Source organism: Protopterus annectens, chromosome 11.part0 (genome assembly GCF_019279795.1).
Source record: "Protopterus annectens isolate FY-2018-M chromosome 11.part0, PAN1.0, whole genome shotgun sequence".
Classification (NCBI taxonomy): domain Eukaryota; kingdom Metazoa; phylum Chordata; order Ceratodontiformes; family Protopteridae; genus Protopterus; species Protopterus annectens.
In genome coordinates, this window is record NC_056745.1 from 973399766 (window position 1) to 973423688 (window position 23923).

The 23923-nt window shown below is 36.2% G+C and overlaps 1 protein-coding gene across 1 annotated transcript in view; it reads left to right on the forward strand.

Moving 5' to 3' along the window:
- The window catches only part of SEMA3A (semaphorin 3A), a 1172288-nt gene that overhangs the window by 926885 nt on the left and 221480 nt on the right, over positions 1-23923 (forward strand). The window contains exons 10-11 of the mRNA XM_044088352.1: positions 655-799; positions 8174-8393. Of these exons, the coding sequence (XP_043944287.1) occupies positions 655-799; positions 8174-8393 (365 nt within the window). The remainder of the gene's footprint in view (positions 1-654; positions 800-8173; positions 8394-23923) is intronic.

The following is a 23923-nucleotide window of genomic DNA, read 5'->3' on the forward strand; positions in this document are numbered from 1 at the left end:
TAACTCCAGGGTCGCACTACAGTGGGGAAGGGGGCATATCCCATTTACTTGCCAATAATACTTGTTCAAATGAAGTGTCGGTCAAATGAATTTTCGGTCAAATGAAATTTCATTCATTTGGTGTCGGGCAAATGGGTGTCGGTCAATCGGACGTTAGGGCGAATGCAGTAGACCCATATATATATATATATATACATATGTATATATATATATATATATATATATATGTATATATATATATATGTATATATATATATATATATATATATATATATATATATATATATATATATATACATACACATATGTATATATATATATTTATATATATAATATATATATATATATATATATATCAATGACAGCAAAGCTGAATAAAACCACTTGTGTTTTTGTCAGTATCTTAATATTATAGAAAAGTATGTCTCTGTCTTATGCATTAATATAACAGAATTATTTTCAATTGTAGCTATTTTCATTAAAGTTCATTTTTTACTTAACAGTAAAGGGATAGTAATGTTTCATTACATTTTCCCAGACTAGAAATCAGTATTCATTCCAGTTTATAACTGCTAACCTATTCAGCAGTAAATAGTTTCCATTAATGAAGTCTGTTATTTAATAAACTAAAGAAATTGGCTTTCCTTTTCCTAGCAACATCTTTAAAGGATCAGCAGTGTGCATCTACAATATGGCAGATATCAGAAGGGTGTTTCTTGGCCCATATGCACACAGAGATGGACCTAATTACCAGTGGGTACCATTCCAAGGAAGAGTGCCATATCCACGACCTGGAACAGTAAGTACATGGAATAATATTTTAAGAAATTATAGCTGCAGACAGAATTGTGTCCTATAGTATGACCTCACTGGAACCAGGAAAAGCAGGCTGACTGGCTGCAACAAGATCTCTAAATTGCATTTAGATTTAGTCCGTTTTTCTTTTAACAGTGAGGAAATGTAGAAGTTGGGACTGTGTAGTGTATGCCTCGGTCATAACCAATAAAAGTGTTGCAAAATTGATTTCTGACTTTAATACATGGGCATTGCTTGACTTTCCTTTTGTGGGCTCTGAAGTAAAGAGATTTGCACTCGAGTAACATTTTGGTATACGCATGAGTGAGTCTAAATGTTTATAATATAATATTTATACATTAATATATCTTAGCATTAAGTTACTAAAACCAATAAACCTGCTTTAAAAAGAGGGTACTTAAGTGGGGTGTCAGGTATGTTTAAGTCCATGTTATACATTAATATTACATTGAAATTAACAGCTGAGGTGTAGTCTTTTTTTCTTCTCTTTTTTTTTTCTAGTAGTAAGTTTGAAAGATTATTATCAGGAATAGAGTTCCACATTAAGATGAAATTCCTGATGGTATTAATTACTGGACCAGATGAATTATTAATGTATGAGCTCAACAGCTGTGAAGTAAAGGACTCTAGTGAAAAATCACTATGACAGAACGGATATCCTAAGAGAAAGACAGTTTAAATAGCAACACTGTGCAGATAAGGGTACAATCAAAGTAGCCCATAACTGAAATGGAGGCCAGACAGCTTTATGAAATATGGAGCTGTACTGTTCTTTAAGAGATTGCACAACTAGAAATTTTTTTTAAATGTTATGAATTGCAGATGCACTAGTTTCAGAGATAATTAGCACAAGAAAGTGCATGTTCTGTATTTTGATATGAGTACTGCTTTACCAAATATGAGGTAAACTTCAATAGCAAGAAAAATGCACCGTGCATTGTTAAGAGTTTTTATTGGATGTTTTCAATGTGAAATGAGAGAAAGATTGGGCATTGTAAGTATTACCAACATCGTACAGCTTCCAGAATGTTTCCAGTTCTCCCCTAGAATGTCTCTTTAGCATATACCTCGACTGAGGAGATGGCCCACTGCACTGATCCCACAGTCCATGATGAAGCAAATTACTAGGATTCCAATTATTTTAGCAGTGGCACCAAAAACATACTTTGGCTTTTATGACGTTGATAATGGGTTACCTGTAACAAAATGCACTCACAGGAACATGCAAGAGCTTTGTACCTGAGACGTACCTCCTTGGACTACATGAAAAGGGACATCGAGGAGCTCTCTGATTATGTAGCCCAGGCAGGTATGACCCTGACCTTGAGCAGTATCCTACCTTCACCTAGAATGATGCCACAATACAGTGATAAGATGATCAGCTTTAATAATTGGCTTAAATTCTGGTGTCATTCAAAGGGGATCCAATGTCTGTCTGCCTGGGATGACATGCTGGACAAGCCAAGCTGCTTCGCAAGGGACGGCTTGCACCTGTCACCCCTGGGCTTCCGGATATTGGCAAAGGCTCTTGCCACCCCCATAGTGCCTTTTTTAGGCAAGGCTCAAATTCTAAACCTACCACCCTAGAACACCAAAAAGGAAAAAACTAAGGGTAATGCTGCTCAATGCCAGAAGTCTCAATCTCAAGATGCACGCACTCGAGGCCCTTCTCAATATGGAGAACATCGATGTCTGTGCTGTGACAGAAACCTGGTTCAAGGCTCCTGAGAGCACCCCAGCAATAACAGGTTTCACCTCATATCATGCGTTCCGGCCCCAAAATCCGGACAACACCAAGAAAGGAGGCCTTGGTGTCCATATTCATAAAGGACACCCACACCTCAAGGTTGGTGGCAACGCACGATGCATCGGAGACCATCCAGGTGCAATTAACCATAGGCAAGACTGCTCTGCAATTTGTAGCATGTTACAGGCCACCCTCTCAAACTCAGGAAACTCACATGGCCTTCCTGAAAACATTGGAGGGGATAAATGTATCTCCAAACACCATCATACTAGGTGACTTCAACTACCCTAATATAGACTGGGAACACTACTCAAGCCCGAACACTCTAACCCAAAGATTCCTGGAGTTCATAAACTCAAATGCCATGGAACAACTAGTCACCATCCCCACAAGAGGAGAAAACATACTTGATCTCATCATCACAAACATGGGATCAAAATGTTCAACACCGAAGTATACCCCTCACTGGTGAGATCAGATCATAAACTAATCTCGCTGGAGGTCCTCATCCCCCCACCTGAAACAAAAAGACCACAGTGAAAAACTTCTCAAAAGCCGATTTCACACTTCTAAAAACTAGTGTGGTCTCCTTTAAGGCCCCTGAGCCAGTGGTAAACATTACTCAAACCGCTGAATCACTTACAAATGCCTTCTACCAGCACCTACAGGACTGCATGGATCAGGCAATCCCAAACAAAACTAAGACTCTCTGTACCAAAGGCAAGCGTCCAGTCTGGTGGACCCCAGCCATAAACAAGCTCTACAACAAAAGGAGGAAGCTACTACAAGATAGAGCAAAATCCTTGAAAGGTAAGACACCTTTGATCATTATAAGTAAAAACTAAGAGCTCTCATAAAATCATCCAAGGCAAATTTTGAGAGAAAAATCGCCAAAGACTCTAAAGACAATCATAAGGCCTTCTTTAGCTATGTTAGAAACCTAGGAGGAAACTCCCAGATATGCTCAGAATTAGTTCAAAATGATGTGAAAATTACTGAACCTACACACATTGCTAACATACTGGCTGACAGGTTCAGTGCAAACTCCCCTCCCCCCCAAAAGGAGAGATATCTATTCCAGAGGATTGTAGCCCCCCCAAACATCTCCAACGCCCAGGTGAGAACTGCCCTCACTAAGGCAAAAACACAGCATCCATGGGACCGGATGGTGTCCCCGGCTGTGTGCTTCATGAACTCAACGAGGAATTAAACCCACAGTTAGGACAGCTGTTTAATCTTAGCCTCACCTCAGGATACGTACCCAAGGAGTGGCGCACGGCAACTGTGGTCCCACTTCATAAGGGCGGTGCCTCCACAGACCCGGAAATTACCGCCCCATTAGCTTGACAAGCCTTATCTGCAAAGCCATGGAGAGGATCATAATGGAACTCATAAATAAAGACATAGGGAACTTGCAGACTTTGGATCCAACCCAGTTTGGCTTTGTCAAAGGCAGATCCTGCCTCTTAAACTTGGTTGACTTTTTCAAGACAGTCACCAAGGCCATTGATGAGGGAAAGGCAGTCCATACAGCCTACCTCGACCTGGCAAAGGCCTTGACACAATACCCCACTCAGGTATCATCGAAAAACTCATCAGCTTGAATGTAAACCCATACATCACAAGATGGGTTGCAAACTGGCTAAGTGACAGAACCCACAGGGTCAGAGTTGCTGGAGCCATGTCAGACTCAAAGCCTGTCACAAGTGGTGTCCCACAGGGCTCAGTCCTGGGTCCACTCTTGTTCGGCATCTACTTTTCTGAAGTACAAGCAAACACAGGAGGGTTATGGCTGACAAAGTTTGCAGATGACTGCAAACTGGGCCATAGTCGAAAACACATCTGACACAGATATCCTCCAGAAGGGCCTCACAGAAACGGATAACTGGTGCCAGAGCCATGGCCTGAAGTTAAACACCCAAACATGCATACTCATACCCGTCGGGAAACACAAGGTTACCCCTGGCTACCATATAGGTGGCAGTCCGCTGAGCACAGAAAAGTCATCAGGGATCTGGGGACCCAAGTTGACAGTAGCCTTCGCTTGACACTCATGTTGCTAAAGTAGTTAGGAAAACCTTCTATATCGCCCACCTGATCATGAAGGGATTCACATCTAGATCAAGGGAGGTCATCGTCCCCTGTACTCATCACTCATTAGACCTATGATTGAGTACAATGCCCCGTTCGAATGTATCTGACCAGACACCTGATGCAGCTTGAAAGGCCCCAAAAGTTCCTCACCAAAAGGATAAAGGGTCTCAAAAATATGTCTTATGCTGCCCGACTGAAAGAACTCCAGCTCTATTCAGTCTCATACCGCTTGCTCAGAGGTGACCTGTGCCTGACATATAAGGCCATGTCAAACCCAGATTTGATGAATATGCTTCACCACAAAAATCTAGATCCCTCAGAACCACAAGGGCGGAGACTTAAACCTTGACACGGTTATAAATAGAACGTGCTGAAGGGACAGATTCATCACCCAGAGACTCCCTATGCTGTGGAACAAAATCCCAGTACATGTGAGGCAGAGCACCTCGCTGGCCTTGTTCAAGAGGAATCTTGACCAATGGATGGGAGATCGCAGATATACCCCAGGGATTACTTCAGTGTCACTGCTTGACAGAGGCACAGAAAAATGATAGGCATAGTTTTTATTCAAACTAAAGGGGTGGCGAAAGCCACATAACTATGGGCTAGGCTTATAAATGCCCTTGGGCAGATAGCCTAGTATGAACCTATGAACCTATGTATCGTCACACACAAATATAGCTAGCTGACCATGACTAAATATAGCAATGTGGTCAGCATACAGCATTTATAGTTGAAATCCTGAGAAAGATGGTATTAATAAATACAGTGAACATTAATGGGCTAACAGTTAGTTACAGTAGAGAAACAACTGAATTGTCCTAGGCAAGGATCTTACCTGATCTGTTATATAGATAGTTAACAAACCACAGTGCCATGAAACTTATAAACCACTGTGCCATAAAACTTAAGTACTTTATGCATCTGTGAATGAGAGACAGAATAGTCATATGCCCTTCTTGGTAACTATTATGAATCATTCATTTGGACATGTGGGTCACAGTTTTTTTTCTTATTTTTTTTTTTATTTTTATATTTGAAGCAGAATAGATGGAGTTTATGACCAAATTCTGAAAACATGCATGAAGAAGCAGAAGTGTTCTAGTGGCTGTATTTTTGTCCATATAGATACACACACACACACACACACATACATATATATATATATAATATATATATATATATATATATATATATATACACATATATATATATATTACATATATATATATATATATATATATACATATTATATATGTATGTGTATCAATAGATCGATATGGGTATATTATGTTACATCTAAAAACAATTCATTTAATCATAAAGCATCTAACATTTTAACATAAAACACATGTAATCAAATTACATTTTATCTAAAATTCCTTATACTGCAAATAATACTCCAAATTTTTTTTTTATTGAATGAGGCAAGCCCTTCCTTCACCTCCCATGCAGGGACTTTGCCCACCATGCTCCCCTTGTGTAAATATACTATGTCGCCAATCACAGAACTGTAGAGGAATGAGAAAACAGTACACACACAGTGAATCAATGCACAAACAAAAATTTGTGGGTAGGTTGGTGGGCATTAGCAAGGTGCAAATGGTGCTTTAGACTAATTTGCCTCATATTTCTTACTATCCTAACACCCTAAACCATACCGACATTAATTCTCTTTATCCTACTATACTCTTCTATCAAATGTAATGAGATTAAATTTTAGATATTTTGAGTTTAGACAAAATTGAGACTTAGATAAAATGTTGCTCACTCTTGTATGCATACAGATATAGTATATATTAAATATATATATATATATATATATATATATATATATATATATATATATATATATATATATATATATATATATATATAGATATACTGATAGATATAGATATCTAGAAATAAGTTTTCTATCCAAATCCAAACATTACCTGCACAGAATCAGGCAACACCGACTTCAGAGCACCCAAACAAGCAGCATTAAAACACATAAAACACAGAATCCTAAATGATAGATTGCTCCAGAACCAGGAAGAAGTGTTAACATGGGTCCCAAAGGTAGAGGAGCAAGTCCAGCAATTCATCATACTGTGTTTCTGACACTGCATGTTTTGGTGCTGTGAAGTTTGTGCTGCCTGATTCTGTGCAGATGGAGTGGAACTTTGATCATAAAACATTTTACTTTCTATATATGCATATATATATATATATATATATATATATATATATATATATATATATATATATATAAAACAGCAACGGAGGTAACATGGTGGTCAAAAGTCAGGTTGCTATCAACCTGGGTACCCACGTCCGTCACATCTGACTACATACTTAGTACATTGTTATTAATGTGATAATTAGTGGGATGACATTTTCCCCAAAGGGGTTAATGATGCATTTCTTGGCATTCAGTTTGAGGCCATGCTTCTGGAACAGTCATTACTTTGGGTAAGGCCCTCTTGGAGGATGTTCACATCACTTGGGGAATTTAAGACAGTGCCTTGTTTGCAGTCATCTGCAAACTTGGTCAGCCACAGACCACTGGTTTTGGCTTGCACCTCAGAAAAGTATATCCCAAACAGTAGAGGCACCAAGCCTGATCCTTAGGGTACAATGGTCGTTACGGGTCTACTACTAGAGGTGGCGTCCCCAACTTTGACTGAGTGGGTTCTATCAGTGAGCCAGTTAGCCACCTATCTAGTAACAAACATGATGCCTAGCTGGGAGAGTTTATCTATTATGTCCAAGTGGGGAATAGTGTCAAAGGCTTTGGCTACATCAAGGTAGGCAGTGTGCACCATCTTCCCCTCGTGGCTTTGGTGACGGTTTCAAAGAAGTCAACCAAATTTAAGAGGCATGATCTCCCTTTGACAAAACCAAATAAAGAGCTTCAAATCAAAATTAAATGCAGAGATGAGTGATACTCAGAGCAATGCAGACCACACAAACACTTCAGCTAACTACAGATATTTCTAAATAAAGGAGCAAAGCTGTCACTCAGCTCCTCCCACTACTTAACTGATGCTATTCACATTTGCAAAGGAATTCTTTGGAAACTTTATTTAACTGACCCTAGCCAATAACTCTTAAAACTCCAACAGAACAGAAAACTTAAAACGAAACAAATGTAATACTAGAATAAGATACAAAATAAAAGTGATCAGACCTCAAATAAAGAGCTTAAAATCAAAATTAAATGCAGAGATGAGTGATACTCATAGCAATGCAGACCACACAAACACTTCAGCTAACTACAGATATTTCTAAATAAAAGAGAAATGCTGTCTCTCAATAAACGCTATTTAAAAGGTATGAACAGCAATGTTGTAAAAAAATCTTTTCAGTTGTAAAAGCTAGTTGTAAAAGCCAGTGCATTCTTAGTATTTTACTGTATTTTCTAAATAACTTTTTCATAGAATTCATGAACCTACAGATTTAGTCACCTGTGTTAATGTAAATGCCTTTGCTATGCATTACTAAATGTTTTTTTTCTTTTTCTCTTAAAAGTGCCCTAGTAATACTTTTGGTAGTTTTGGTTCCACCAAAGACCTTCCAGATGATGTCATAACATTTGCAAGAAGTCATCCTGCAATGTACAATCCTATCTATCCTGTCAGCAATCGTCCAATTATCTTGAAAACAGATGTAAATTACCAGTTTTCACAAATAGTAGTCGACCGTGTGGAAGCGGAAGACGGCCAGTATGATGTTATGTTTATTGGAACAGGTAATGTGCCATCTTATTTCTGTTTAAAATTATTACATTCAAATGACTGTTTGTAGATGATGGAATGGCTGCCACTGTATTGACAATGACATATATAGGCATGTCATTGCGGGCTGGAATTTTATGAGTTTGTGTATTTCCTTAATTAGGTTAGGAGGATGCATCTTTTGATAATCTGACATCTAGCAGTGACAGAAGGAGGTTTGTGCTAGCAGTATTACATTATGTAATTAGAACAGCTGTATGGACAATAATTTAAATATATGAAAGCGAAACAGTATCAGAACAAAATTACTCAATTTTGTACATCTTGATTAATGAAAGCATTACCTATGCTCTAGATTGCAACTGCAAAGCGGGGCAGTTTTTATTGTTTCTTAAACATCAAATAGCTTTCTCTTCCTCTGACCACTTATTAATGGTAGTAGCCTCTTAGAATATAAGTAGGAGGGACAATGTTAAACAGGGAGGAGAAGGTTCTAGTAACAGCTGAACTTCCAACCTTTGAATGGTGCAGTTAGTTACAGAAGAAATGAGCATTTTACAATGCCAAACACTGGCTTGCATTGAAGTGATGGTACTACATTCAATTATGATGGAGTGATGGAATGGTAGGGCTGGGACCAGGTGATAGTGAGAGAAATAACACAATTATTGAAAATAAAATATAATAATATTCCTATTGCAAGTACAGTTTCATGGTAAAATTGATGCAGCTTCTAGATGCTGTATTTTTACTGACTAATAAACATTTATGTAAAGTTAAATGAAACGTTCCAATTGACTATGTTTTGTTATTACTTATTACTGCTAGCTTCCAGAAAGAACTGTCTGTATGAGAATCAAGAACATAACACTGTTAGTTTTCCATAATCATATTGTTCACAACCATATTTGTGGGGCAAAATTAATGCAACAATCCATATCATGTGGTTTTCAATGGTACTGCAATTTCCACATGGTAACAGTGCACCAAATTCTTTTTAAACATGTAAAATAAAGTGAAGAAATTGTTTCACTAATATTTAGCTGTAACATCTTACTCTCAGGTAACAAAGGTATGTCAATTAAAAAAGTCTGTGTTATTGTGTATTGCTTCATCATGGTTATTTATTTTTATAAGCACATTTGTGCAGAATTAATACATTCATTATGCTGTTCTCTGAATGTTCATAGTCTTGAATAGTAATTTAAATATTCCTATTGCCTATATTTGGCAATTATTACTCACTAGCAATGGTGAGACAATAGTGCTTGTCAAAGAATTCAGAGCATGATGCTTTATGTTGCTTAAAACATTGAACTTTGATTAAATGGAACACTAAGAAAGAATTAGATGTTTGGGTGGGTGAAAGAATGTTTATGTCAAGGTACACTGGCTATAAGCTCTTTGAAGGCATTTCTAGGTGATCAGTGTGTTTCTTAACACTTTGAATTTAATGGAATAAGAAATAATTAAATGTTTGGGTGGGTAAAAGAATGTTTATATCAAGCTACACTGGCTATAAGGTCTTTGAAGGCATTTCTAGGTGATGAGTGAGTTTCTTAACACTTTGAGTTTAATGGAATACTTTACACAATATACCCAGAAAAAATTAAAACATCTTGCAAATGTTATGGTGCAGAGTGTGTCATAGGTCACAGTGGTGCACACTGTTTACCCATGATCATGTTTTCTCAATGACAAAAAGTGGCAGAAGTAATACAGTATTCAGAAGCTAAAGTTTTCTGTAGTACTGTAACAGCCATCTGATTACAGTTGACCAAATGGTACATATAGTCATATAAAATAAACTGGAATATTACTGTTGCCCAATTTCACTATTACGTCTCAAAATAAGGTGCCAGACAAAACTTATTTCTCTACAGACTCAGTATCTTAATACTTTGTGTTGCTTCAGGTAAGGTGTTCTGTGAGTGAATAGATTACTATAGCCTTAAATTCTAACCACTGTTGTACTAGTCAGGATTAATACTGCCTTTCTATGTTATTCTGTTTATGGTAGAATTAATATAGCTGAGAGAAAAATAAAGTGATTTTACTCTAGCTGAGATGAATAATTTTACATTGTATTCTGTAGTGATGGAAAAATGCATATATCATTTTAAAATAATAATGGGAAAACAAAATAGTGCCTTATAAAGATGAAAAAAAGACACTGACGTGCTTATATATTATATGTATGGTTGAAACAAGAGAGCATCAGGTAAAATGAATGTAGCTCCATATGTTAAGTTTATTTTTGTGACGTTCTTGTCAAAGCTCTGTTACTCTTCACCTCCTCAACTCTTCTGTAGAAAAGATATAGAGTGCAGGGAAGATATAGGCGAGAAATTACAAAGATATGAAGATAAAGGGAGGGATACGCAAGTATAGTGATGAGTGAGGGGGTTAGCTCAGAGAGGTAAAACATATATCATTGTTCTCACTCAGGAAAAAGAACAATAAATAAAGTTATTTTATGACTGTTGCACATCAAAAAAAGTCATTTTCCCTATTCTCACTCAGTTCTGTTCACCCTTCTTCAATATCAATCTGATACTTAACTATATGAAACTGTAATTTGTCATTTTATAGCTAATTGTTTGAAATAAATATGGTAGTAGTCATTTTCCTGCACTGACTTACTGAATGCATAACTATATTCATTACAAAAGACATACTGAAAATTATACCTATTTTTATAGTCAAAAAATTTTGTAACTAAAATTAAATTCTATCACTGTAGTTTGCTGGCTTCTTTCACCAGCTTGTTTAAACTGCTGCTGGGCTCTTACTTTATAGCTAACAAGTCTGCCACCTTCCCACTGTTCCTTTACAGACAAGATAGCACATAGGAATGTTTGACCCTTTTTACAACAGCATTCATTCATTCATTATTTATTTATTTATTTATTGACATTTGATTAAAAAAAACAACTACACTCTGGAGCTGAAAACTTCAATGATTTAATGTCTTCTGGTACCTCGGCTATACAGATGTGAGGAACTGTAGACTGGATAACCCTATTTCTGAATATTTTAACACAATTCATGGGGAAGTCATTGAGTCTTTCTTTTTCTGTGTATTAGCAAAACCTGATTGTATGAATAGTGGAAATTATTCTCAAAAGTTATTAAATTTGGAAAGCAGATTTATATTGAATTTTTGGTACACTTGCCCTAGGGGTCTGAATTTGGAGATGAATCTTAGTTTATAAATACATGACAATGGAAGGTATCATGGTTCTTTAAAAAGTTCTCTGAAAATAGTTAATTGATTAATTATTTAATTGCTGTTTCTATAAAATATACTGCTGAATGTCATGAATTTATTCCTGTGAAGGCTTGTATAGCTGAGGTACCAGAAGACATTAAATCATTGCAGTTTTCAGCTCCAGAGTGTGGTTGTTTTTCTTGAATTTCTTATGAGTTTTGGATTTGACATTTGATTGCCAAGAAAGTCCAACTTAGTAGGTACCCATTTTCAGGTGAGGCACTGAGAGAAAAGCTTTGAAGTATTACAAAAACATTTTAAGAATATCCAACTTAGTAGGTACCCATTTTCAGGTGAGGCACTGAGAGAAAAGCTCCTAAGTATTACAAAAACATTTTAAGAATAATAATTTTGCAGTCTTCAAAATAATATAAAAACATCTACAGTTAAACAATTATACTAAGGCAGACATAGTTTGCCAACATTGGTTAAAACAGACACAACTTAGATGACAGTAATGTAATATTTAAATTAAAAGTTAATTAGTATATACAAATAAGAACTGCAATATGAAGTGAGAGAAAAAAAATAGGTTATAGTATATTTAGATAATAAGTCAGGGAGAGAAAATGATCGGTGTAAGGAATTAATAAAATACTAATCTTCTCATCTAAAGCCATACATGCATATACTTAGTAGCATACCTCTATGTAATGAAAATGTCATTCCGGCCTCCTTCTCAACCTATACATTTCCAAAGGTGATACTTACTAACGCACGGTTAAAGCAAATATGTATTGTTTTGCATTATACTCTTTTAAACTTTTCAAGAGTGCAGTTAATTATACAACATTATTAATATCACATATACATTATGGAATTTTTATTTTCACTTGTTTAGCTTTACTTAAATAGCAGGTCCCGCTACTACAGATGAATAGTCAAATAGCATGTAACATCTTGCATGAAATAAGTAGTGAGTTCAAAAATAATGTGTCACTCTCTTTCACATTAAGTTTAGCAGTTACAGCCTAAATGCACACAGCTTAAATGAACAACAGTATAAAACTATGTCAAAGATAATTAGTAACTGGTGTCAGCATAAAGGTTAGTCAATGCAGTATTGAAGAATTCTTTAAAGCAATAGAGAAGTATCATTTAAGTAGAGGAATACATAAAAAGTTTTAGAGAAAGTAATATTAGGAGTAAGGGGAGAGAGACCATTAAGGGATACAAAGAAGAGAGTATAAACAGATCAGATAGGGGAAAAAAGAGATAAAAATGGAGTATAGTTTTGATAATTTAGAAAATGAAGAAAAAGAAAGTGAGATTTTAATATCTGAGGAGACATAGGAGATGTAGAAGTATAGTAGTATGTATACTGTGGTAAGTAAGTGAATCAACGCTATTTGTATCTCTGCTGCACTTAACAGAATGACTCCCACACACCCAGTCTTGCATATTGCTTTCACATTTTAGATCAGTGATGGCGAACCTATGACACAAGCATCAAAGGTGGCACGCCATGACATTTTGGGTGAGACACCAGTGTTCACCAACACACGAATTACCAAGGAAACTGAATGAACAAAAATACAAGAAATATGTAACCCTGCACTTATCTATTAAAACTCATCAACAAAGAACATCATTAATTGATGTTAATCATATCAAATGCAGTATATTCCATAGTTTTTCAGTTAAATTCAAAATTACTATTAAAATTAGGGACATTTTTTGGTGCACTATTTTAAGCCCAATTATCAGTGTGCATATCATTTTCCCTATTTTAAGTCACTGATTTTTTTTTTTACTGTTAAAATGGGATCCGTACTATTTATCAAACTGCAGTTTCACCGAAAGTGAAACTGCCGAGCACACTTTTGCATAAGTGCTTTTCATCAAAAAAGCACTTTTGTGAAAGTGTGCTAAAAAAGGATAAAAACATGGGGAAATGGCTGTTGCTGAGATAGTAGCACAGTGGGGATAAGGGAATATTCCCTTTTTCCCACTATAGTGCGATCTTGGAGTGAGAATATAAAAGTAGGGGGGTGGGGGGTGCTGGGGGGCTTGCCCCCTGTGTAAACGTGAGTAATGTGTTTTTTTTTTCATTTTTTTTTGCACACTTTAGCGAAAGTGCTTTTTTAGGTGAAAAGCACTTTTGCTAAAGTGTATTCGGTTGTTTATGTTTCGTGGAAACGTAATTTTGTCCAGTAGTCCTAGATCTATTAAAATACATAGCAACACACATGATTGGACTGTATTTTTTAAATAAATGAATATGTAAAGAATTGCTTATATTTTGTTCACGAGGGGGTGATTACGCCAGCAGAGTCAAGATAGGCATTTCCAAATTTTTGACACGCTGAGCCTAAAAGGTTCACCATCACTGTTTTAGATTGTAGAGAGGGAAGAATCATATGACTATCCCAACTGATGTGCCTTCAAACCTATATATGTTTTCAGAATTCAGCAAAAATTATTGTATTTGTTTCTCTCTAAATTTCTGATGCCATTCTCCTTTTTCCATGAAAAAAATATTTTCTGCTCTTCAATGGGAATACTCTTAATCAATATTTATTTTAGTTTTGGTATATTTTGTATAAGTTCAAAAAACGAAGAAGGACAAACCACTGTAAAATGATAAAAAAGATCCAGACCACGAATGAAGGCGAAATGAACTTTATGTACAAGCGCTTTCGTCTAGAAAAGACTTAATCAGATACATAAAACACAGGTGCTACACAATACTTATATAATGCCTCATACAACATCCAATTACACTTTTAAAGGAACATACACAATTCACTCAGAACAAAATATATATATATATAATTAATAATGAAATGCTTTTGACCATAACCAAAAGACAAAACATGTACAAAAAATCCTATATTGTTCCTAAAATAAATAGCATTAAACCCTATCTGCTTTGGCTAGTAAAACTGGCTTAATACTTACATATTCATTAAGACCAGATATAATATTTGCCCTCAGCCTAAGCTGCCATTTTAATTCTTTATTTAATAAAATGTTTTTACAATCACCCCCTCTTGCATTATTCCTGACAACTTCAATAATGCCAAATTTAAAAACAGAAAAAGACACACATACCTCTGAATGTTTAAATAGTGCGCTACTTTCTTTACCTGTCCTTATATCATAAATGTGTTCATATATTCCATCTCTAAATGCTCTCTCGGTTTTTCCTACATAATATGCAGGACAACCACCACACACAGCCAGGTAGACCAACATCTTAGTTCTGCAATTACCCTTACAGAATCTCACAATACTATTAAGCCCTTTCTTGTTTTATGTATCTGATGAAGTCTTTTCTAGACGAAAGCGCTTGTACATAAAGTTCATTTCGCCTTCATTCGTGGTCTGGATCTTTCTTATCATATTTTGTATAAGGAAGGGGAAGGGCTATTCAGAGCCAATAATAAAGTATCATACTGTGAGCAGATTTTTTTAACCTGTGTTCATCCCACCAACATCCACTTTCTTTCATGTTAATTTTAACATCAAGCAAACACATAATAATAATACTGTCATTGAAACTGTAACTCACAGTAAACTTCTAGGTGTTGTAGTAGATGACAATTTCAAATATGACCAGCATATATTGCACACCATTAAATCTACACACCAGAACTAGGCTCTTTTATAGGATCAATGGATTCCTTGCAGATACTGCAAGAAAAACTCTAGCCACCACCTTCTTATTACCAACTCCCTTAAACGTCGCTAAATAAGGGTCTATTTCACTTTGTCATAAGCTGACAATATCGAAAATGATACTGTCACCACAACAATGTCAAAAGTTCAGAACATCATGCAGGTAAACGGAAATCTCCGTAAGGGGGGGATTAACATTTACCTCAATGTAGTGGGGTCTCGGAGTTGGTATATTTAAGTGGGGGGTGTGGGGATGCAGGGGGGCTTGCCCCCCGGCCTACGCTAGTTTTTTTTAATTGATTTATTTTATTTTTTTTTTTACATTATTCAATATTTTACTACTTCAATCAATAAAGTTCGACCTTTATTGATTTGATGTAGTAAAATTTTGATAACGTGATATAGACTCCTAAATAATACTCTCAGGCAAACTACTCAATTTTAAACCACTGCTTAAACAACATCTTAACCAATCCCAGTCCTGCACATGCTCACCACAAGGTTAAGACTTTGTCTTCACCATACAATACTCTTCAAATACTCTCTTTAAACAGAATACCCTCAACCCCTCACTAAAATGACAAACAATTTTTATACATAACTGCTGCCTGTACAATCCGTTAAGTTGCACATGGCCTTTCTTTTCAGTAACTTCCACTTCTGAATGTAACTAGTGTTTGTGTATAAATGTAAATAGAAATGTAACTACTCTTTGTTTAACTAGAACTTAATATAATGCAATCTAAACAAATGGAGCATTTCTTCCCAGCCCTCCACTGAAAAATGGGTATTACCCAGTCAAACTTTCACAGTAAACAAAGCAAATAAATAAATAAATACATAAATAAAGGTTTACATTTTATCCCACCCCTGTAACATTTTTTTAAAGATTCTGCATATTTAGATCTTATTGTCTTTATGGATCATCTGATGAAAACTATGTTATCGGTTTTGCTGATGTCATCTGCACTATGTTTATTCTATATATGCCTTGGAAGAAATCAAATCTTTGTAATGGCATGCTGTTCTTCAACGATGTTTCACAAGCTATGTAAATAATGAGGTAATAATAAATTTGTGTTTTCTACATCATACCCCTTTCTGTGCCTACCCATACACTGTCTATCTTTTTTTCCTACAGCATCATACTACCAGTACACCTTCAGATTATCTCATCTGTCATGGTTTAAGCATTCAGATAATTTTGTCATGTCCCTTTACAAACTGTTGACATCTCCTTGTGTATTGACCCTGATACATACCTTTGTGTCATCAGATCAGAAAAAATCAGGTCTCATTCCAGACCTCATGCAATACCATTTGTGATGAGCTACCACTGGACCAGTAATCAAGGATCTTCAAGCCTCACCACTGGAGGAAGTGCACTGGGAGGATGACAAGGTACACACACACACTAGTACTAGATGCAGCTCTCTGTATCAAGTGCAATTTCCCTTAAGAGCACACAGAGACCACAGTCAGTCTGGAGCTGGTTTCTCCGTCTTTCTCCAGATCCTCAATAAGACTCCCCAATGGCACAGCTATAGAGTTGAGATCTCACCTGAGTGGCCAAGCCAAGACTTCCAGCACCCTCTCTGTTCAACCAGTGCTTTGTGTGCATGCCCAAGTAGCAGACATACATACACTCTTTGAGGTTTGATGTATACACACACACATACACCTGGAAAAGGTTGGCACAGGTTTACTAGCTATGCCACTTTTTGCCCAGACTATAAGGTAGTTACCACTACCACCAGCCAGCTCCTTATTAGCTACTTTATGGCCCTTAACAAAGGGTGTACAATCTTACTGTATAATGTTACTATTAATACAAATGGTAGTTTGACCAAGAGCAAGGCTATTAGGAATGGCCCACAATGTCACCAAAATAAATATGTAAGTACTCTCAGAACCTAAATATCTCTAGATAGATCAGCCACAATGAAATATTTGAATATATTTAATAATAAATAATAAAAAAACAAGCCAATACAAAATATATATTTACACTGACGCCAGAGTTCAAAATCACAGGAAATATTTAAAACAACATTTCAGGACAGTCTGAAATAAATGAAGAAATATATCTAATCTCAGCTTTGCTATATTTTCGACTATACCTAAGAGAATTATACTGTTCCCTAGTAACTTATTTCAATAGAGCAAGGCAGATGTGGTGAATTATAGGTTCATAGGTTCATAGGTTGATACTAGGCTATCTGCCCTAGGGCACTTATAAGCCTAGCCAGAGTGTGTTTGGCTTTCAACACCCTTTTAGATTAGTTGACTGTGTCTCTGTATAGTAGGTCACAGAAGGTAGCCATATTAAGGTTAGTTTACTGTACCTCTGTGTAGCAAGGACACAGAAGAGATCCCAGGGGTAAACTTACGGTCTCCTATCCACTCGTCAAGATTTCTCTTGAATAGGGTCAGTGAGGGGCTCTGCCTAATATGGATTGGGATTTTGTTCCAGAGTGAGGGGAGCTTCTGGGATATGAATCTGTCCCTCCAGCATGTCCTGTTTATTTCTGTGCTGAGGTCTTCTAGCTTATGTTGTCAGGTCAAAGACAGAATACTAAATGCTGTCTCTCTCTCTAAGAGAGTTCACAAATTAATATCTCAAATATTACTGCTGGGATAGCTTGCAGAATAACATCATTTCTTGTCATCTGACTCTATCCCCTGGGGAAACCCCCATTGATGGAATCTAGCAGTATTTAGCATCTACCTGCGAAAATACTTTCTTTGGCAGATGCTGGAAGTCATAAAACAATCGCATTCCTTTACATTTTGAAACTAGTAATTATTTCACTCTAAAGAAAATACAGAAAGTTCCCTAGTTTTAGACACTGTGTCTCCTTGCTGCATTGAAACTAAAAAATAACATCTTTGTATTGCCTAGCCATAAAGTAATTTAATTTCAGTTGTTTTTCTGAAGTTTGTCTGGACTGAAGTTAACCTCCTGTGTTCCAGTTTCCACTGTTAAAATATATACATTTAAACAGTCACAATAGTGCATGTACATTTCTGTTCTATTCCTGAACAGAAATATGTATATGTGGATACATCTTAAAGCTCAGTACTTTACAAAATACCTTTTTAATACGTCTGTACAGACCAAGTTGATATACACATGACATACAGTTCTAATACATTTGTAACACAAGCATCTTATATAGATCATATTGATATTCACAAATGACATATAATTATTTACAAAATTCCAGATAGCTGGCTGGCAGTATCGCCCTTCATCACACCACTATTAAACATAGTGAAAAGAAACAGCCACAAGTAGTGACACCTGAAGCATGCTTTTGATATAATTTTTCAGCTATGTAAAGTTCACCTAATATGACCTCTCCGTTGGTCTGCCCAGTAATGTATCCATATTTCTACTTTATGACGTACTGCAAGATTCTCTGCTGCTTTTGTGTATGGTATCCTGCTAAATCCCTTGCTGAAATATGTCAAATGTCTCAAACTGCATCTTAGTAAAATACACAAACCCAAAAAACTCCCCCAGTGATAAGGATAAACTAGGAGTAAAGGCTGAGATTAAACTGTCCTAATGGTAACTGATGAAAGGAACAAGCATTCTTTACAGATACCTAAGCCATTTAAATAAATAAGTAACGTGTATGGAATGAAAACTAGGACACGTCTAAACAAAGCTTAAGTTATACAGCCAAGACCACCAATGAATCACAGTGCAGTATGTGTGTGTGTGTGTGTGTGTGTGTGTGTGTGTGTGTGTGTGTGTGTGTGTGCGTGCGTGTGTGTGTGTGTGTGTGTGTGTGTGTGTGTGTGTGTGTGTGTGCGCGCATGTGTTTTTGTGTGCATTGGTGTGTAGTTGATTATGTACATAGAGACATACACACAGTAATAGTTATATTTCATTCTATAACTGAAATAAAGGATTCGTTATAAATTTGCAGTCCAGCTCCTCAGTATCAGGTGGTACTTTTACACTTTGTTTTATGACAATGACTATTTGATACAGTATATTCTGATACCCATACCTCAGTTCATTACATGCCAAACTCCTCCGCATGCCCTTCAATTTAAATTAATTCCTGTTGCTATTTCACTTTACATTTCATATTGCTGTTGATTCAGTTCTGCCTAAATCTCAGGTTGGGATATAAAGAAGACTGCTACAGTGCTGTCAAAACAAAAATGAAAATGAAATTCCAGAAACTAGCTAGTGCAGGAGGTGCAAAGCCACTGACAACATTATACTACCACTGCATAATGGCATTTTGCATTATATGTCTGTCTGACAGCATATATTTTTGTGTCTACCTACTTTTAGAAAACCCTTATGTATACCATGTAAAGATATATTTATGTTAAAGTAACAAACTGATACTGTAAAGTGTGTGTGTGTGTGTGTGTGTGTGTGTGTGTGTGTGTGTGTGTGTGTGTGTGTGTGTGTGTGTATCACTCTGACCTTCAGATTTACCCTTGCCCTAACTAGATTTACTGATGTTCCCCTTAAAGTCAGCCCTGCTTATGGATGCATACCTCATTAAATAAATAGTAATCCAAGATAAATGGTGGTAAATTAGTGCTCAGAAACATGTACAACAAAGAAGAAATGCACTAAAGTTGCGAGTCCAAAACACCTCTTTATTTCCACTGTAAAACGTTTTACAGTGGAAATAAAGACGTGTTTTGGACTCGCAACTTTAGTGCATTTCTTCTTCATTAAATAAATAAGCAATTCTTATACAAAGATTACCCGTCACTAACTATATAGCATCTAGCATATAAAGACCTTCTATTATGAAAAATAAGAAAGTGTGCCATGATTTTCAATGCTTAGAGATTGAGAGGTATGGTAATGTGTGTGTGTGTGTGTGTGTGTGTGTGTGTGTGTGTGTGTGTGTGTGTGTGTGTGTGTGTGTGTGTGTGCGCGCGCGTGTGTGTGCACGCGTGTGTGTGTGGTGTGTGTGTGTGTGTGAATGCTAAATATGAATATTCTTCACCATGGAGTATACATTTTCTTCAGTGAAAGTTGATCCATACAATGCATATAGAAATAAGCCATAAATTAGCTGCTTCTCAGTGTGGTATTCCTATGCTATTTAGTGTTGTACTGAGTATGTTATAAGGTTTGAATGAAATCTCACGTTTTATTTTAATGTAATTTGTCTCAGTGACCCATAAATCATAGGGAAAAAAGTAATTCTGACTTCAGAAGCAGCGAATACCCACATGGCAAGATGTTTGTATCCCTCCTTTTTTATGATTTGATTAGATGACCTAAAATCTTGTATGAGTTAGTAAGAAAGCAGGTTTAATTAAATATTTGATGAGCAAACAGCATAAGATAAGTTGATGCAGGGACAGAGTACATTTTATGGAAAACTGACAGGCCCTTTCTACTTCTATGCATAGATGGTCACAGCTGAATGGGCAAATCTATTAAACATTTAAGTATAAGCTACACATGCAGTATACATCTAACAGAAGTTGTTGCATTTGTGACAAAACTGAAACATCATTCAATTTTTCATCTATCTGCCTGACAGCTTGAACCTCTTTTTACTGCAACTTTCAAACATATCAGTGTTATTAATCACACAGTTAATGCTCTGTAGCATATTTAAGCAGATGATAATACCTTCCATTCTGCAACAACCCGTTCTTATGTTCTTGTATGCTGTACTTTATTGAAGAATGATTTTTGAGTACTATTTCTTAACCTTAAGCCTGATGCATTCTAAACTCTGCATTTATTGTGCTGTAATGTATGTGAGTTACTGTTTAGTTTAAGTAATTCATACAATTTTACATAGCTTACATTTTTTTCTTTCTTGTCCAAGTAAGCTAAAGGGAATTGCATATTGCATTTCATGCTGTTTAAGCATAATTGCTCCTCAAATGTAATGAGTTTCCCTTTTTTATATTCTTGTTGTCTCTACTGCTGGTCAGACCCTGGCAGAGCGAACTACATATCCCAGTCCTTATGCCACATGCTATACTCCTCATTCTAAATAATGAATCAACATTACTGCATTGGTACCTCCTAGTAATCCCTAAAGACTAATTTTCTCCACTTGTAATGTAAAATGGCTGTTTATGCAGACATTTATTATGTTCAATATTCCATAAGTAGATACAAAAATTAGTACTCAGGTAATTCAGACATACCATTTTTACAACCTAAAAAGGGTATTTTCACATTTCTACAGTAGATTATTTTCACTGCATTCCCTATTAGAGGAAAAGTTTAGGATTTAAGAAGACTTGGCTCCTTGGGAATCTGCATTAATAACTTGAATGCCAAGTGCTGAAGTTTCAGCAATTCATTGACGATACGTGAATCACACTATACTCATGACTAGCAGCAAATTTTAATCACTGCAATCCCCCCCAACAAGGGGACTCTGGCCCCGTACTCTGAAGGACAGAGTCAAAGTATATATATGACACATTCTGTGTTCTTGAGGTTCTCAATAGACTATACAGATGAGAGTTCAGCTACAAGCAAATGAGCCATAGGCAATAAAACAATGGATAGGCTTGTAAATGCCACTAGGCAGATAGCCTAGTACCTACCTATGAACCTATAAACTAAAAGTGAGCCCTCCATGGCATGAAATGATAAAGTACCAACTATGACTTGCACAGCCATGATTTAGTTATGAGTCAAGACACCAGAGAAGCTGTTCAAGGAGATTTGGGGGCGAGAGACCTGCTTGCCGATCATAGGAGGAAGGAGTTAGTCCTGCTTGGTGAAATGCTGGCTCATTCTTTAGGATAATGAGTACAACATGTGACATGTGGAATGGGATGTGCAGTTTGCTCTGCCACGTGCAATTGCAGTTACATTTGGGGTCCATGTGCAGGAGTGCACTGAGCACAGACGATGGAGAAGGAGTATCAGACCATTGCATATGTGAGCATGCATGTTAGCCACGAAGAGAGGATGGATGCTTGAATGATGGAATTCCACGATCATCTGTCACCCTTATAACGAAGAACAGGATGGTCAGATCATGTGAGAGCTAAGAGCTGACCAGCAATAGACACAAAAAGTATGTTAAAATAAAGGGAAAGCTATCATTACATTTGAGGTGTAATTCCCTTTGAACAGCATGATAGGTGGTAATGCAATTCCCTTTAAGGGTGTAGTTTTTGTACTAAGTGCAAGTGCTTGAATTATAATACTTTAAATCATGTGTTTCAAATATGGCAATTTCTCTGACTTCTCCATAGAAAGGAGAAATGCATAACCTTTGTACACAAAGTGAGGATTTGTCTGCCATTGTTGAATGTCAACCTTACAGATGATTATATAAACAGCAAGGTGAGGGGAGACATGCTACCCCAAGAAAACTCTAGTATCAAACATATGGATTCCTAGATTACTACATGTGTCTATAACTAGTTAGGACTATGTGCATTTGAAGTAGATTATTCTGTATTTTGGTAGATCATCCATTTCAGTTGCAAAGGGTGTATGCCTTACCAAACAATGAATACTGCTACACAGTTAAATAGGTTAGTCAATTTATCTGTTTTTCATTTTCTAATAACATGATTTGTTTCTTCTATTTTGTGGAAGACTCCTCACTATTGAAAATGCATTAATCCTGTCAGAAATAAAGGTCATAAATACGGTCAGAAATCAAAACATGCCTGCATTAAATTTCATACTTCAGTATGACTGTGTACATTTACTTGAACCAAATAAAACAAAACCCTAGATAATAAATTGAATAGGATGAATCAGTAATGTATGCAACATTTAACATTAAATGCAATGTGTAGTGAATATGTCAGTACTATCTGATGCATATACTATCTGATGCATATACTATCTGATGCATATTTACTGCAACAAAAAAGAAATGCTACGCTTTGGTAGTTGTAAATTAATTAATAAGCAGGAATAGTTGCTTATTATTGAATTCAAATGAGCGGTTCCTAGTAATCTTATGGTCACACGCAAGTTGCAGACCAGAGCAGAGGTATTTACTTTTCTTAAAGGATCATCAAAATGGTGTCTGTACTATATCTGTTGTACAGAAATGGTTTAAATAAAGCTGTCCTTCATAATGCCTGAATTTTTTGTCTCATGATGTTTTGTATGGCATAAAATGTAAAGACTGAAACTACACTATGAATACCACTACAGCAACTGAGATGATTATATATCTCTTATTATATTATACTGTATTTTATTACATCATATATCTTCTATTTCCTTTCATTCAGGTTAGATGATTACTGACAAGTGCATAAACACACACATACCATAAACACACATCTGTACACACATGTAAACATCCATGCATTCACTCTGTCTTGTTTTTCTCTCTGTCTCACACACACACACACACACACACACACACACACACACACACACACACACACACACACACACACACACACACACACATGTAACATAGTGCCAGTCTACTTTGGTCAGTGTTATGTCTTTACAATCAGAAACCCAATATCCTCATAAAATGTGGTGCTAAGGCCAAATCTTAGGCAATGCAGAGCTGTGAGTAGAAGGTTAGCAAATGTTAATAGTTAAAATGTCAAATTCTGTTTAATTGCATTTGTAGTATATCTCATAACTGACATTTAAGAATTAGATTGATGCAGCTTTACTGCTCCGTAAACATGAAAGTT